Raw genomic sequence first — 18,215 nt, forward strand, 5'->3', positions numbered from 1 at the left:
GCAGAGATAGCGGGAAGATAGGGTGGGGGGAGTTGAAGCTCACGGTTTGCTTGTAAATGCATACAACAGCCATAATTGTGAGGATCAGTTCAGAGGTGGTATTCAGCAGGTTCCAACCAATTCTAGAATACCGGTATCAGAAATTTTGAGTATTTCGGAAAACTGGTAAATATCACCTCTGGCTGGCCCCACCCCCATCTATTCTCTGCCTCCAGAGTCCCAGCTGATCGGGAGGAAATGGGGATTTTGCAGTAACCTTCCCCTGGAGTGGGGAGGGAATGGAGATTTTTCAGTATCCTTCCCATGCCATGCCTGCCAAGCCATGCCACACCCACAGAACCTGTAATATTTTTTTTTAAATCCCACTGCTGGATCAGTTCATTCATTAAGTGCCATCATTAAGGTGACTGAACAAATGGTTATTCAGAGAGAACAACCTATAGTAGGAGGGTGCCTCTTGCCCTATATGAAAACCTTTTTCATGTGTTACTGTTTGCATCTCTATAGTTAACTAATGGAAGCTGGGGATTTTCAAATTGTGATCCACAGAGCTGAGAGTTCGTAAGAACTTGATGAGATCCCCTGAAAGAACAAGGGCAAAAAGAAGAAAAAGTTGAATATAGTTTTCTAGCATAAGGACTTTTCTGTTTAATCAGGGGTTCCAGGAATTTTCTTTTCTTTTAATTAACAAGTTCTTCAGCCTGAAAAATGATGAAAGATCCTGAATAGCTCTTTAGGATTTAAACATCTTTGCTGTCAGCTTGGAGAAAAAAACCTTTCAATTACCTGCAGTATCATTTCCATTTTTATTTATACTGAAAAGTTTAAGAAATGGACAAACTATTGGAAACGATAGAAAGTTGTAAAACGTTCTACAACCAAAGGACTAGTAGGGTGGTTTTTTAAATTGTACAAGGAATTAATCTCATAAGTATTTTAAAATATTTTTGCAGATATTTATTATGTTATATTTACATTTTTGCTCTTTTGGAGGTTGTTTAGTGAATTCTAATGAGAAGCCATTCAGATTGTAATATTAATGTCAGAATGTATAAGGAAGAGGAGACTTAGTTTATCTAAAGCTTTTTTATTTCCACTGATAAGCTCTACCTCTGTACTGTTTCACAGAGATTTTTCATGGTCCTGATTAATGGTCATTTTGTGTGTTTCTAGAACCATTCACATGATCATTTGTTGGATGTTGGTGATTCGAAAAAGCAACAGGCCAACCAACATAACTATCGAACCAGATATGCCTTAGAGGAAACTGTCAGGCCAAATGAAGACAATGAAAATGGAAGCAGTTCCTCAGAGGTAAGAGTTATATTGTGTTTCATTTTAAATGAAATGAACATGACTATTCATTGAATTCTGATACGTTAGATCGGGCTTTTCCAAGCTGAGATGTTCCTCTCTTTGAGAGCTGCAAGGAATCCAGGGAAGCGTGAAGATTTTTATTTTTTATGTTTCTATTAAAATTAAGCTTTGTTGTATTCTTTTCATTGCCCATTTTGGTGTCTGGACTTTTAGGGAAGGTGTGCACATTGAAATTACGTCACAGGGAGGTGTATTAACAGAAAGTTTAGGCACCTAGGTTGTTTGCATGCGAAATCATTCATAATTTCTCAGGTTACTTGACATTCCTTTCTTAAATACAAAAATGAGTGTTTTTCCTAGATCTAGTCATATATTACACATGTTAAACGCAACTTGCCTTTTTCAGGAAGAGCTTTTTAGTAAATGTTCAGAGACGCTTTGTTTTCCTAATGCCATTCGTGGAAAATCTGACTTCTTTTAGCAGAGAATTATTTATTGATCATATAAGTGGCAAGGCAGTTATGGTGATTTAAACTAAAAATATTGTAACTAAAGAAGCAAAAATCAAATAACATAAAAAAGAACTCAGCAGTCACAGATAATATGAAAATTCCAGTGCTGTGGAACCTTCTACTGCAGGTTCAAAGACGGTGTAGAACAGTGCGTCTCAACCTTCCTAATGTCGCGACCCTTTAATACACTGCCTCATGTTGTGACCCCCAACCATAAAATTATTTTATGTATTTTTTTGAAAATATGTGTTTTCCAATGGTCTTAGATGACCCCTGTGAAAGGGTCGTTCGACCCCCAAAGTTGTCCCGACCCACAGGTTGAGAACCACTGGGGTAGAAGTATTTCTCCTGAAATGGGCATTTTATGTGTTTTGTGTTGTAACCAAACCCTTGCTGTTTACAGTATGTTATACCCTGATTTATACCAAAGAAGACAGCCTTTCCGATGCTCTAGTTCCAAACTGCTTCAACTTTTCTATATTAATTACCTTTGGAAATCAATTATATAAGCTAATTATCTGTTGTGAGTCTGTGGGTAATAATTAAAGAAACAGTGTTTGGTTAAATCTTCTTTTTCAAGAAAGTTGTTTAGTGGTTACTTTTTAAAAAAATAAACTTTCAATGGTCAATTTTACTGGGTTTTTTTCTTTTTTTTTTTGGTGAGCCACCCAAAGTAGCATTAAAATTGAGTGAAATGAAGTCACTGAATAACTGCATTCTTAATCAAAAGTACTTAGTTTATTTATTAAAGAAATGCGAAGTACTTCATTACTTTTAAAGAAAATCTTAGCATGTCAGAAGAAATACCTAAATATTATATTGTTCTTAGGAAGGAGAAATTGTTGTCGCCAGTGGTGGAACATCAGAAGATGAAAGAAAAGCATGGCATAGTGATGGCAGTTCTAGGTAAGTGATGGAATATCAGGAACTATGCTGTTTGAACTTAAATGGGAGATTTAAGTGGTAAGATATATGTTAATTATTCCGATTCATAAAATATACTTTGAGTAAAAAAAATGTAAAACAAGGAGTTTAAGAAACCTTTATGGAAGAAAGAATCCAGTAAAAAATAAAAAAACATACATGTACAGAGATCTTTCAGCCACGTTTCTGTCCACCTTGAAGATCGGAGTCTCCTTTGGAATGACCTTCTGTCACATGGGAAAGGGCCACCATTAAACTCTCTCCTGAAAATCTCTCTCTCTAGGACTTAGTGTTGATATGTAATTACGTTTTCATTCATCACATTGAAAAATACAGTTCCCAGGTTAAGAATGTCTTAAGAATGTTTCAAACAACCCTGAGATACAAACAGACTGCCCATTACTAAAAATGGTGTACAGCGTTCTTTCGTGAATGAATGAAACACTGAAACCACACAACGTTTTCAAGAACCATTGAAGTGGTGCCCTTTTTAATATACACCCTATTTCTTCTGTAACTAATTTTAGTGGAAACACTAGCAACTACTTATTAAATAGCAACATTTGGACTTTGCACAAAGGTTTGTGGAATTTTGCTGGTGTCTCTTTTTACTTTAATTTTTTTACATTTGTTTTGTCAGACAGCGGGCTTGAACACATTTTTTTAGGGAAAAATGTCTTCTCTGCTATATTACAGCCTGTTTTTTCACGTTCATCTTTGCTTCAAAGAAAGCAGCATGTCATATAATTTAATCCTTTCTTGTGCTGGTCTTTGACCATAATAAAGATTGAATGAAAAAAAATGTTTTCTTTTTGACAAAACTGACTTCAAAATTCCCTCCTTGGGAGTATAATGATAATAATGAGGAGTTTATGAGCATCAAATTAACATTATTAGCTAATTCTTGTTTTGATTATTTTAGTTCTGGCCCACCTCGTTTTATGCTTACATTTATACTTTATGGTTCTATATGAAGTTGCAAGTAACATTTGTTTTAGTGCTTTTCATCTAAATGCATTCTAATTCCAGAAGAATTAAGGCAAAAATTATTTGTTTCATCATAGTTTGGTTAGCTAGTTTTTTAGTAACACACTGAAACATACTTTTTCTGATAGATATTAAATTTGCACATTAGTGCATATCTATGTACTGATTAATTATTTCTCTTCTAGTGATTATTCCAGTGATTATTCAGACTGGACAGCAGATGCTGGAATTAATTTGCAACCACCAAAGAAAGTTCCTAAAATTAAGACCAAGAAAGTAGAGAGCAGTTCAGAAGATGAAGAGGGTCCTGAAAAACAGAGACAAAAACAAATCAGAAAAGAAAGGAAAAAAGGTATTGAAGATAAAGATGGTCCATCATCTCCAAAGAAAAGGAAACCGAAAGAAAGGAAACAAAAGGTTGTACTATAATTATAAAATACTAATTTAAAATGCTTCTTTTCAGTAATGCTTATTCTTCACTACTGTAAATGCATGTGATTATACTTTTAATTATCCAGATAGCTAATATATTAAAATTACAAGTTAAGGAATATGCATTTTGCAAGATCTTTGATTCAAAGTTTGCCTATGAGGAAAAGTGTGTAGCGTTTGCTAATATGCTCTTTTATTCTGTTCATGAACTAGCAAAATTCCTCCATATATCCCTTACCCTGATGTCGTTCTCTCAAGGTGAACTCTTGTCCTTTTTATAGAAGAAGGAATATAGTAAATGCTTAGTTACTGTGTTTTCCCCAAAATACGAAACTTAACGCCTTGCCACATTTTTCGAGTAGGCTAAGATATAAGCCCACCCCTGAAAATAAACCCCCTGGACAATCCCCCCCCTCCGGCCAGGCAGAAGACCGCTCACCGACTTAGCGGTATCCTGAAGGCGCCAAGGCGCGGGAGCTGGAGGGGGAAAGGTGCTCATGTTGCTTGGTGCCTTCAGGATACTGCTAGGTTGGGGAGTGGCGTTCTGCTTGGCCGGAGGAGGGAGTTGCCGGGTGGCTGCTCCCTTGCGAGTGGGCTTCCGAAGAACTGGGCACAGCCTCAGGGGCAAAGCAGCCATGAGGTGACCATGCTCACGAGCAGCCACCCAGAAAATCCCCTCTCCAGCCGGAGAGAGCGCCATTCACTGACCTATGAGGTATCACTAAGGCACCAAGCCACGTGGCGCTCTGCCTGCCCCCCAGCTCCCACGGCTTGGCACATTCGGGATACCCCCTAGGTCAGTGCATGGAGCTCTGCCCGGCTGGAGAGGGGGGTTGCACGAGTGCCTGTTCCGCCCCCAGCCTCACCAAGCCCTTGCGCAGCTCTCCCAGGGCACCCCCACTGCTGCCATGCTCCGAGCATAACTTCCAAACTCCAAAACTCTGCTGCCGAGTCTTCCAGCATTGGCCACTCAAGGAGTGCTCTCTATGGTGGGCCAGCTGCTGAAGACTCTGTCCGGAAGACACTCCGTCCGGCAGCCAGCTCACCATAGAGAGCACTCCTAGAGCGGCCAATGCTGGAAGACTCGGCAGTGGAGTTTTGGAGTTTGGAAGTTATGCTCGGAGCGTGGTGGTGGGGGGGTGGTGGTGGTGCCCTGGGAGAGCTGCACAAGGGCTTGGGGCACTCGCAAGCCTTAGTGATACCCCCTAGGTCAGTGAATGGTACTCTGCCTGGCTGGAGAGGGGATTTGCCGGGCGGCTGCTCATGAGCATGGTTACCTCAGGGCTGCTTCGCCCCTGAGGCTGTGCTCGGCTCTTTGGGAGTCCGCTCGCAAGGGAGCAGCCGCCCAGCAACCCCAAAACAATAAGCCCTCCCTGATAATAAGCCCAAGGCCATATTTCGTGGGGCAAAAAAAAAAAAAGATCCTGTCATATTTTCGGGGAAACACGGTATTAGTCAAATAACATGAAGGATGCTGACATTTTCTATCAAATACTTAACACAGTTCACAAGTGATGGGCATATTTATTTATTTTGCTAATAGAAAATTGATTGTGATGCTTTAATATGCATGAGCCTCATGCATACCTTCCTATTCCAGTATGGCTGCAATGAAAAATTAAACATTTCATTCTCATTACATGAGTAGCTGATAAACTGTATTGGAATAGGAAAGAGAAATAAGCAGATCTGAGGTTCATTCCTGTATTGCTAAAACTGTGAATTCAAATGCTTTTGAGAACAGCTAAGCTCAAGTAAACCTTAAAATTGCATAACAAGTCCTAGAGTTTAATGTAGATATATGTGCATATTTCTTTTAGAGGTTGGCTATGGGAGTACTAACCGAAAATGGCTTAACATTAGAAGAGTGGCTTCCTTCAGTGTGGATTACAGATCCTGTTCCTCGACGATGCCCTTTTGTACCACAAATGGGAGATGAGGTATTTACTTTTTCTTTCATTTTTATGCATCACCTTTAGTTGCACATTCATCTTCAGTTTATTAAATGGCCAAGTAAGAATCTCTTCCCCTCTCTTTGTCAAATACTTTAGAATATTTTTTTAAAAAAATCCTGAAATAAGGCAGAATTTGATGGTCATTTTAAAATAAAAAGTTTTTTGTACAAATGTTTGTACTATAGTTATATCTCCCCCTATTTTTGAAACACAAGAGTCATGAATTAATGCCACTGTTAACATAGCTGTTCACTAATTCATTTTGTACTCTCATTTGGAGAGGAAACTAGGTATTTGCTCTTTAACTTAATTTAGGTTTTTCTATTTCTTTTATATCCACCCCATTTGCCTTCCTCTGTTACTTATTTACTCTCGTTTATTTCATTCTGCATCTTTTTTTAAAACTTTTTTTGTCTGTTGGATGATCCCATGGAGTATCTTTCCCGCAAATACTGGACAGAGAGTAAGAATTATAGAACTATAATTTGGTTGGCATCATGACCTCTGAGCAAGGAAACCTAGGTTCAAGTCTACCCTCGGCTGGGTGACTTGGGCCAGTTCCAGTCTCTAAGCTTGAACTATCTGACAGCATTGCTTTTGTGGGGAAAATGAAGTGAAATCTCAGAATGAACTACCTTAAGTTTCTTGAGTGAAAAAGTTGCCTATAAATTAAAGAAAGAATTATGAATAAGAAGAATTGCCAAGAAGGAGGTGGCAGTTTTTTGTACTCCTCCAAAGAGAATCTGAGTTGGCTTTCTATTGAATGTAAGAAATAGTAGGGAGCCATAGGCATTCATTGCTAAGTCTGGTAATTTCAGTTGAGGTGGTGACCTGAGGGAGACTCAACTCACTTTCCATGTTGATTAGGCAAGACTGTACCAGTAGTGGGGTTCCAGGCGGTACGATCCGGTATGGGTGTACCGGTGGTAGCTGGGAGTAGCGGCTACTGTACCAGAATGGTGGGCTGTTTGGCCTACCTGCCTGCCCGCTTTCCTTACTGCTTTTTGAGGCAAACAGGCCATTTGTGCTGTGCGCGTAGCATGTGTGTCCACCGAGGACGCCCAGCCCCATCGCAGAGTACCGTTTACGACTATCCGGAACCCACTACTGCTCTGCACCTTTGAAAAATGAGTGCCTTTTAAAAAACTTGCCGTAACATTAACAATATTGAGAAATGGCAATGTTCCAAGTTTTAAACACAATTAATTATATCAGCTATCGAGACTTCCAATGAATATGGCCAACTGACCAGTCGAAGTTTCTTCCAGACCAAAGGTTCTTCAACTACTAAGAAGAAACTGAGTTCCCTTTGTTGTTATGACTTTCAAAGTATCTTTGATAGTGAAATATAAGGAGAGAAATTGAAATTCGATTGTTTTGTTTTGAGTGGTTTAAGTTTTCCGATTTTTATGGCCAGAATTAACTGATTTGTAAAAAAATCTATTCTTTGACCACAAGAGGGAGCCAAGAGGTTTAAAAGTGTTTTAAAAGAAAAGTTTAGTGTTTTAAAATGGATGTTTAAAAAATGGTTTTTCTTTTAAGGTTAAAAGAATTTTAAAAAATAGAGTGAATTTTGCTAATATAAATGATGGCAGTCTATAAAGATTAATAAGTGTAAAGAGAAATGTTACTTTCCAAAACAAAGAAAACAAAAGTAGAGGTGGTTAAATTGATTGCCTCATCCAAAGAAGAGAATATATCTAATTTTGTTTTTATTTGGAAATTGCTTCTGGATTTTGTGTTTGTGATGGAAAAAAAATGACATTTTGGCTTTTCTGATTAGATAGGTTTGTTGTTATAGAAATGGCTAATATATACTCCTGTGCATACTACAGTTTGGAAACATTTGCATTAGATATATTTGTAAATCCGTATGCCCCAGGGGTGGGTTCCTACCAGTGTTGGTGCCAGTGGCTTTACGTGCTCTTCTCAATCAATCCTTCTGATCAATCAGTGGTCACACACATTAGGATAATTTTATTTCTGATGTTTTGTATGCTAATAAACAGAATGCATTGTAAAAGCCATGTAAGTATAAAATTCTCAGACAATTGAATCTTGGTTAATTTATAGTAACTGCTTTATGTTATATTATTAATGAAAATGTGCCATAAATATGCTACTCTAAACTAAACAAAGCTTCAAATCTTAAAATATATTCTCATAAAATGCTACGGAGGATTATAACATTCTAAAAGTTACTTGGCAACAGGTTACTACTTTTAATTGAAAGATTGAAAAATAACTGGTTTTGCTGAATACTTCCAGTTAGAGTTGTTTTAGATTTATAGGTATTTCATGCATTAATTGTGATATTTAATTTCTGAAGGTTTACTATTTTCGGCAAGGTCATGAAGCTTATGTTCTAATGGCAAAGAAAAACAAAATATACAGCATTAATCCTAAAAAACAGCCATGGCATAAGATGGAGTTACGGGTATGTGTCCTCCTTGCTCTTTCCTTTTTACATTCTTTGTATATATAAAGTTCAGATCTTATAGGTTCTTAGTTGGGAATAAATTCTACTGAACTAATATTTAACAGATGAATACCCCACATCAGGGGTGTCAAACTCAATTTCATTGAAGGCTGCATCAGGGTTGTGTTTGACCTTAGGGGGGGGGGCTGAGGGGTGTAGCCAAGCCCCCCCCCCAGCTCGATGTCACTCATGTTGGCGCCTGTGGTGGCCCTAGCACTCTGCCAGTGAAAATGGGCTCCCACTCCCACGCAGGAAGTTAGGCATTGTGGTCAAAGGAGATCCTCACTTAATGTCCTGCATGATCCTCATTAAATGATGGCAACAAGCAGCCTGCCAAATTGCAGAAATAGAGAATACAGATTATTTTAGGAACATTTTTGAAAACTGTTACTTTAGAAACTGTATAGAGACTATTTGTTTCTTATATATTTTGTCTTATGCAAGTACTAATTAATAAGAACGTTAGAAAAGATTAGTGTTCTATTCGATTATACTCTTCAGGGCTGCCAGACAGACTGATAGAAAATGAATTTCAGTCACACTACTAATATAATTTGGTATGCTATATATTACCGAAGCATTGCAAACAGTCAGCAACATCTGTTGCAGATGTATTTACAGTTGGCGTTTTTTTGGGGGGAGGGGCAACATATTAACTGGCTGGTTTCTAAAATCCCCAAAAGCTACAATTTCTGCTTGGTGGATGAGAATATTAGCGGGGAAGAGAGACAATTCGTGGTGTTATCTAGAAGAGAACCCTTTCCTATTTACCTGGATTTATGTGTAATAAAACTTTTAACTTTGTAAAAAAGAGCTGATTTGGGGTCATGGAGTGACCGTTGCATAGTGAAGGATTTTTTTAAAAAAAAAATAGCTGTAATATGAAAAGGATGCTTCAATTTATATTTATTATATTTAAGTACCTTTTTATGTCTGATTAGGTTTCAAGCAAAGTTATAGTGATGATATCATACACAATGATCAGCAGCCTCCTAGTAAGGGAGGATAGAACATAGTGTTCACCAGCTGCTCTTGCTCTATTAGTTGTTTAGTTTTTTCTGTTTGATTCAGAAGTGTAAGTTACATGAATTTCTTCTTTTTCTCTCCCCTTCTTTTTTTTCTACCTGAAAATTACTATCAATATTTTTATTTTTGTTTAAGGAACAAGAGTTGATGAAAATAGTTGGAATAAAATACGAAGTTGGGTTGCCTACACTTTGCTGCCTTAAACTTGCTTTTCTTGACCCTGATACGGGTAAATTGACCGGAGGATCATTTACAATGAAGTAAGAAAAATCTATGATCATATATACAATTTTGCTTATGTGTCTCTCTGTCTTTCTCTTTCACCCCCCTCTCCCACATATCACCTTTGAAACATATTTTATGCATATTCAAAATAAAATGTGTATCTAAAATTAATCTCACTTAATGAGCTTAAATAGTAATTTTGGGGTGTAGATTTGGAGATTTAAGAATATCTAATTACACAGTTTCCATTCCTATGCTTCGTCCCCCCATCCTCCAAGGCATTTCAAGTCCCCAAGATAGATTTGGGAAACAGATTGGGAAGAGAATCTCATCTTGCTATGATAGTTAAATGGGGTAAACATTTTATTATCTATTTAAGTTAATAGCATGGTGTCCAAAATACTCCTAAATCAGGGTGTCAAACTCGATTTCATGGAGGACGGATCAGCATTGTGGTTGTCCTCCAGTGGGGGGGTGGCGGGGATGACTGGGTGTGGCCTGGGGATGTGGCCAGCTTGACATCGCTCGTCAAGCTGGCCACATCCTGTGAGAGCTGGGTGGGGTTGGGAAGGGAATCCAGGGGTCTGCAGTGGATGGGGCGGAGGGTGGGAGGCTTGCCCCATGGGATGAGATGAGGCAAGGCAGGGGGCAGGGCAGCTACAGCCAGTGTGCCTTTAGCTGCTTTTGGCATCGCTTGGTTTCCCACCCCATCCCCACCTGGCTGATGTGTCTAGTGGGGGGAGATTGCCTTCCACTTTCACTGTGCCATTAAAGGGCCATCCCCCCAAGCCCTGCATAAAAGACCATCCTCCCAAGCCCTGCCACTGTCAAAGTAAATCCTGGGCGCTGCGCTGCAATGGACAGATGAAAAGTGCAGTTTTTGTCTTAAGGAGGAGGAAGAGCATTGAGAAGAAAGAGGGAAAGTGGCTGAGTAAGAAGCGCCTGCTGGTATGGGATGAGCTAGGCTGAAGCAATGTGGGCTGGCCCCTTACAATTTCCAGGATGGCCGCTTTGGCTGGATCTGACCTCATTGCGGGTAGGATTCGGCCCGCGGCCCTTGAGTTTGACACCCCTGTCCTAAATGGTTCCAGATACCCCCACATTTAATAAACAATATTTTTATTTTTTATTTAAAATGCTGAAGTCTGTATAATCCCAGGTGAGATTACTGAAATCTTTAAGGGATCAGGATTGGATCATTTTGGCGAGCAGCAGACAGCACCTAAAAATATTGCCCAGCCCTCAGTTTAGCATAGACAGAATTGGATACAGGCAATTACTGTTTGATAATAGAAATGTATTTGAGAGCATTGTTTATTAAAGCAAATGTCTAAAATGTGCTTTAAGAAGTTTTATTTGATTGTAATTATTATGCCTTTTTTCCAATACAGAGGGAACTCTCAGCAGGATAGATTTCTGTTCTTCCTGCAGCACTCAATAGTCCTGCTTTGGGGGATGAAAAATCTTTGAAATGACAGAATTTTCCATTCTTGCATGACTAGACATATCTACTTGTACAACATAAGATTTTACCTACAGAACTTTTCCCTAATATTGGACCATGTTTATGCTGAAAATGTATAACAGGATAGAATTAGAATAATAGCTGGCTTGAGAACTCAGGTTTGTGACTGATCAGGGAAAGGATAATAGGACGAAAAAGCCATTATTCTTATTCCAAAATTTATATCTATAAATAAGGAATTCTTGTTGGAAAAAAACCTGGCTGCTAGCCAAATTTTGGATAAGAAATTAGATGGTAAAAGTTAGCTATGGTTTTTCCTTTTATCCCCCACCCCCAAGAAAACAACAAATTTAGCTGCTTTTTCATTGAACATTATTATCAAATAAATGCTTTAGTCTCTAATAAAAATTAGTTGAGATTGTTCCACTATTTCTTTATATGTCTTTGAATGGATGAGTTCTCCAAAGTATTTGTTATGATAGGTAATACATTTTCCATACTATTTCATTTTGATTATATCTAGGTATCACGATATGCCAGATGTGATAGATTTCCTCGTCTTACGACAGCAGTTTGATGATGCAAAGCACAGAAGATGGAATATAGGTAGGTTCTCTAGAATACTTTTCAATGATTTCATGATCAAAATTCCCCGTGATTTCAATAGAACGTATGATAAACACCCTTTGGAACCTCACAGACTTCCATGTGTTATGAGTTTAGAAAACAAGATTAAAAATCTTTGCTATTTTAAGAAATGCTTGCCATAAGAATTTTCATTATATTCCCAAGTGAATAATATTTTTGATTCCAGTTGTAGTTCCTAGATTAGAAATAGCAGGCTGTTGCCATATGTATCTGGAATAAGTAGTACGAATGTGTAATATTTTCAGACACAAAATTTATAGAATTCAGATTTCACTGTCATTGGAGACTCCTCTTAGCTTTCTTCTTTTTCCTTATTTCTTTCATACTGAAATATCAGCCAGCCAGTTAAAAAACCTGCTTTTTAAAAATTAATCCCATAAGGTTTTGATCTTTAAACCCGGTCACAACACAAGAATAGGTTATTTGAGGAACTGCCCCTTCCCTATTACATCTACCCATTCCATCAGGTTGAGCAGGATGGATATCCTATCTACGAAGGAGTTCCATCTGGCAGGATCTTTTTTGCTGTGGCCCCCACCCTTTGGAACATCAACCCTATGAGGTTGGCCCCATTTCTGTTGTTCTTCTGGGGAAAAAATCTGATGTGGTTTCTTCATGAATAGTTCTCAGTGTTCAATTTAGTTTTACAACTTTTTAAAATTTGAATTGGTTTTATCTTTCTTTATATTTCATAAACAACATTTTAACAAAGAAAATGCTAACCTTGTTGGATCAAAGAAAAATAAAGGACTTTGGATATTTAAATTCTTTTTGAAAACCCAAGTTAATAAATCAAAAGTAGAAGTACCCAGGCTTGAAAATATTACACAGAATTAAAATAGTTTTTTAAATTGTGTACAGAATACAGACTAGTAGACCTATATTATTATCTTTCTGTATAAGCACAAAATATCAGTGGGAAAATTTGTATCAGATGCTTGAATGGTTGTAAAATAAAGCTGTATAATGGCAAAATAATTAAGTATGACTTGTCCAATGGTGCTGCTCATCTGTCTTGTTGCTGCTAAAATTATACCCCAAATTATTGTCAGTTTTTTAAAATCTGTTTTACCTCTTTTACTTAGAGGTAAAGCTATTCTATTCCTTTTCATTTTAAAGTATGAAAAAGAAGTATGGATTTTTTCCCTCTCAAATGAAAAGAGACCTTATAGTATCTTATCTTCTATTTATAGGCACCTGGTAAAAGCCACATACATAGAAAATGTATTTAGTCTATAATTAGTCTTTAGTGTATAATTCATGTTGCAGATTGGTGTCATGGCATAGGCACAATCACCCTCAGTCCCAGAGATTCCTGTGCTTAGAAAATTGTCCTTGTTTTTTGAAATAATGTTTCTGGGCCAACTCGATTTACCTTTATAGCGCATTTGAGTTTTTAATTGTATGAATCTTTGCTTGAAAGATTGCCGGCATTCTGTATCTTCCTATTCATGCAATTGTTGTCAAACCTATATTAAAAATAGTAATGCATATAAAGATGGTTAATTGTATAGTTTGGTATGCCTGTCCAGGTGATCGATTTAGATCAGTAATTGATGATGCATGGTGGTTCGGAACAATAGAAAGTCAAGAACCTCTTCAGCCTGATTATCCTGACAGCTTGTTTCAGTGCTACAATGTCTGGTTAGTATGTTGCCAATATAGTAATATTTAATTTCTCAGATTTTTTAAATTCAAGTGCATTTAATTGTAAAATAATGAATGTAATTGCAATAATTGATATCTACTTTTAAATTGGGAAAATGTATTCTCAATAAATATCTAGATAAATATTTAGATATTGTCCAAAATGCTTTTTTATCTTTTTTCCCTTGAAGTTGGGACAATGGAGATACTGAGAAAATGAGCCCATGGGATATGGAGCCTATACCAAACAATGGTATGTGCCTACTTTCTCCTAGATGTACAGAAAGAGGATATAGAACTTAATGTGTGCAAATGTGATAATTTGGAAAGGTGATTTTTCTTTAAAAGAAGAGAACTAGTTTTGGTTAGTGAAATGATTGTAGGAAAGTTCAGTAATTATATTTTGTTTAAAATGTCTGGTTTTCAGGACTGTTGAGGTTCATTGGGCCAAAGTATTGTGAACTCTTTAGAAGCAGTAGGAAGAAAGTAATAATTTTAATTGTTAAACCCCTGTTTTGTATGTTTAGATTAGTATGATTCGTAAATTGCCTAAAAGGTGTGAAAACCTACACATAGATGTGCTGGGCTTATTGGTTAAGCCAAAAATTCTGGTCCTGTATTGTTTTTATCTTTATAACATCATCTGATTAGCGTCCCCAATTTAGTTGCTGGAAAATGATAAAGAATTATTGGTGTAGCCTATTCAGTTACAAAATCATGAGGGAAATTAGCTATCTACCTTGGTAAAAATTACAAATGAAACATAGAAACTTGTTCAGTAATAGATTTCTAATTAAAACAATTCCTACATTTTTACAGAAATAATCCATAATTCAGTATCTCATGTGTAGAAGTGTGGGAACTGTTAGAAAGGAACAGTGATTCATTATAAGTTCTAAACAATACTTTACATTATTTAAAGTTGGGAAATTTTGCTATTACCTTTCCAAACTATGTTTTTTTTTTGGTCTGCTATTGTTATCCTTCAGGCTATTAAGGGATTTCTTTTAGTCAAAAATGATAAACTGAATTTGGCCTAAGGATCAAATCCAACTCCTGTGGGACCATAGGAGTAGGATAACAACTTCACATGTTATTTAAATTTAAAACTTTGATATTCATTTCTCTGGAGAGGACACAGGGAGCCATTGCTTCCCATTTTCTCTGGACAGTAATTGGATTTGCGTGTACTTTCTACACAAGTGGGGAAGGGCTGCTGCCAAAATTTTCCCCACTAGTTAACTTGTTAGTTCCTTCAGGCTTTGCCTAGAGTATACCTTTTCTGTAGTGTTTCAACTAGAGGCCCGCCCATCAGGATTCTTGATTGAGAAATAAGAAGGAAGCTTCTGTAGATTTCTCATAGTGAGTAAATTTTCAAGTAGAGAGAAACACACAAAACCTGCTCAGCCAGAAACAGTCAGGTGTGGTTCATTGTCAGGAGCCACACACTGGGCAATCTCTACTTCAACCATGGGAAAGTAAGTTTTGAATTTGGGTAAAGCAGATCAGATCCTGCAGAGAACAGACAAAATCTGGAAGACCATTGACTTGACAGGGAAGAGATCCTCTTTCTTATGCTAGGAGGATCTAGGTTTTTAACCTCTTTATCCAAAGTCCTCAGTATTTATCATCAGATGCCAAAGTTTTTGGCAATAATGTTTAACAGTATATTTGTTTCATATTGAGATAATTTGTTCGGATATGTTTCATCTTGCAATACCTTGCGCGCGCGCACATACACACAAAAGTGTATTTGATTATCATGATTTACATCATTTTAACTTTGTTGTTGCTTAAGTTAAAAAAAGCATAGTTTAGTTTTAATGCAGGTTGGGACAGTTTCTAACTTCAAGGCTACATATATCCTAAAAAAAACCTTTTCCAGTGTATGAGGTTCCTTTTAATAGGAACACCATTTTTCATGGCATAGATGTGGAATATCAACAATACAGTTTATTGTAATTTTGACTGGAAAAGCATGCAATTTTAATTGTTTTCATATCTCCATTTTTACTATATTGTAAGCTGCTCAAATTTGCCTTGGACAGCGAGATGGCAGTCATGTAAATTTAATACATAAATGCAATTTAATACATGGACTGTATTAACAGTTCCTTCTTAAAGAGTCATCTCCCACCTTTATTTTAACATGAAAAGTTTTGATTAAATTGTATGTTACTGGCAGAGGTTGGATAATACAGACTTATATGCTGAATGCATTTGCAATATTTCTATCACATGGCTATTATTGAGATAATACTGTGCTCAGTATTAACAACATTGCATTTTTTTAATTGTTTACTTTAGCATTAATAGTTACTATTACATCTCATGCTTTATTACAGCTGTGTTTCCAGAGGAACTTGGAAATAGTGTTCCTTTAACTAATACTGAAAGCAGATCTTTAATATACAAACCTCTGGATGGAGAATGGGGTTCTAGAACTCGTGATGATGAATGTGAAAGAATAATTTCAGGAATAAATCAACTGATGACTTTAGGTAATAATTTTAGTATGGCAGAAGCAATAAACACACAAACACACCAAACAAACAAACATCCTCCCCCCCCATATCTCTAAATGAATATTTCAGTACAGACACTTTCAAATCAAATTTAACTCCTGCTAACTTAGATGAAGATATCCATAAAGGTTTTTTTGGCATTAGAAAGAAATGGTTTGCAATTCCTTTTTCCAAAATCTGTACTATCTCCCAATTTAACCTTCATCCCTGGAAGTTTGTCCCATCCAATGCTAACACAACCAACTCTGCTAAACTTTGTGGATTACCAAGGTTGGCTAAACACTGCCACCTCTGGGCAAGTAACTATTTTTCTTATATCAGATAGTTATAAAATCCAAATCTAGCTGTGTTTAATTCTCTCTTTTTTTTAAAAGTTCTTAATTATTAACTGTTCTTTTTATTTTCATTTTCATTTTATACAATCACTTATATACTGTGCAATTAAAAAAACAATAAACACAACTCATCTATTCCACTATAGAAAACCAACATAACACTTCATCCTCCACACACCCTTTCTTCTCCCCCTCCAACTTTCATTTCTCTCCTCCAACATTCCCCTCTTCTACTTCCCCTCCCCCTCAAACATTCCTTTCTCCCCTTCCCTCCATCTCACCCTCCTTACATTCCCCTCTCACTCCCTCTCTACTCCTCCCTCTTCTGTGTTTAATTCTCTTGTTGCTTTCACATACAATCATTTGTTTATTTATTTGTCAAAGTGTTGTTTTTCTGAAATCTAAGAACATTTTATTGTAGATATTGCTTCTGCTTTTGTGGCACCAGTGGATTTCCAGGCGTATCCAATGTACTGCACTGTTGTTGCATACCCCACTGATCTCAGTACAATTAAGCAGAGATTGGAAAATAGATTTTACAGGTTTGTTCTAAAGTTCATTTTATTCAAACTTTATTTATGCCACTTGTTTTATATGCATTAAAACATTTATTATTGGTCTACCGCAGAGGTGTCAAACCCATCTCATCGCAGGCCGTATAGTGATGCTTCAGGATTATTTTTGCCCTTGTGGAGCTGGGGTCGACATGGCCTGTGCAGGCCGTATCTGGCCCACCAGCCATGTGTTTGACACCCCTGGTTCACAGCATAGATTTATAACTATAATATTTGCCACAATATCACGTAGGGGTATTCTTGACCTTGTATTTAATTTTTTTCCCATGTGATTTTGCTAGGATCCATTGATCCTAAAAGCAATGTTTTGAAACTGCTTAAAAGGTGATAGGAAGAAGGCTTTTTCAATGACACTGTTAAAGCAGGATTGTCAAACTCACGGCCCGTGGGACGGATGTGTCACGTGCTGGCCACACCCACCACAGCTCCTCAAAGGGGAAAAAAGTCACAAGCCATGACGATGCAAGATTTTCAGCCCTGTGTTAAAGCTTTAGAATTTCATTCTTATGGAAGCCTGTTGCATTTCCTCATTAATGAATTTCCAAAAATTGGTAAAGACCTTAATTTTTATATCTACTTTTAATTTGGTTTCCCTCCCAAATGTCATAAGTAGACCAACTTATATTGCCAGTTTATTATCCTGAAACTGGTTTTTGTGTTAAGGTTTAGTAAATAATGTTTTACTAAATGGTAAACAATGCTTTTAAATTGTAAAGTCTGTTGATACAAAAATGATTAAAAAGCTCTGTTCCCTAACTTTATTTAGCAACCTAATGTCATTTACCTAAGAGACTTCATTAACAGTATTTTCAGAAAACTCTTTTATATCAGCTTTGCACAATCTCAAAAGTCCCTTTTGAAGTGCTACCTTTAAATCACTTTGTGAATTTTAACAAATAGTATTCAAGAACACTTGAAGCTGTTCATATTTGCACATATATTTTATTCTTCTGGCTATTAGGAGAACACTTTTAGTTCTGTCACATCAGATAGGCAATGTTCTCACCAATAAAGCAGAACATTTGTAGCTCCGGATTGAAATGAGGGGTCCTTGATGCTCTCTGAGCTTGGTTGTTTTCTTGCAGACGTTTCATTACCTTAACTAGGTAACATTATCAGTGCTAGTAAGGAGTGCTGAGAAATTTTCTCAGTTTGCCAGATAT

The 18,215-nt window shown here is 37.0% G+C and overlaps 1 protein-coding gene across 4 annotated transcripts in view; it reads left to right on the top strand.

Annotated features, from left to right (window-relative positions):
- The window catches only part of PHIP (PHIP subunit of CUL4-Ring ligase complex), a 78,129-nt gene that overhangs the window by 44,882 nt on the left and 15,032 nt on the right, over positions 1-18,215 (top strand). For 2 of the 4 annotated variants that reach the window (XM_087718835.1, XM_087718836.1), the window contains exons 21-31: positions 1,174-1,314; positions 2,659-2,735; positions 3,926-4,157; positions 5,993-6,112; positions 8,457-8,564; positions 9,768-9,892; positions 11,846-11,928; positions 13,485-13,614; positions 13,809-13,870; positions 15,963-16,118; positions 16,899-17,019. In XM_087718835.1, coding sequence (XP_087574961.1) covers positions 1,174-1,314; positions 2,659-2,735; positions 3,926-4,157; positions 5,993-6,112; positions 8,457-8,564; positions 9,768-9,892; positions 11,846-11,928; positions 13,485-13,614; positions 13,809-13,870; positions 15,963-16,118; positions 16,899-17,019 — 1,355 coding nt within the window. The remainder of the gene's footprint in view (positions 1-1,173; positions 1,315-2,658; positions 2,736-3,925; positions 4,158-5,992; positions 6,113-8,456; positions 8,565-9,767; positions 9,893-11,845; positions 11,929-13,484; positions 13,615-13,808; positions 13,871-15,962; positions 16,119-16,898; positions 17,020-18,215) is intronic. The other 2 variants (XM_087718838.1, XM_087718839.1) reach the window with 1 other exon arrangement.

This window comes from Thamnophis sirtalis, unplaced genomic scaffold, assembly GCF_051295495.1.
Source record: "Thamnophis sirtalis isolate CommonGarterSnake01/CBP01778 unplaced genomic scaffold, rThaSir2_p1.2 scaffold_6, whole genome shotgun sequence".
Lineage (NCBI taxonomy): Eukaryota > Metazoa > Chordata > Lepidosauria > Squamata > Natricidae > Thamnophis > Thamnophis sirtalis.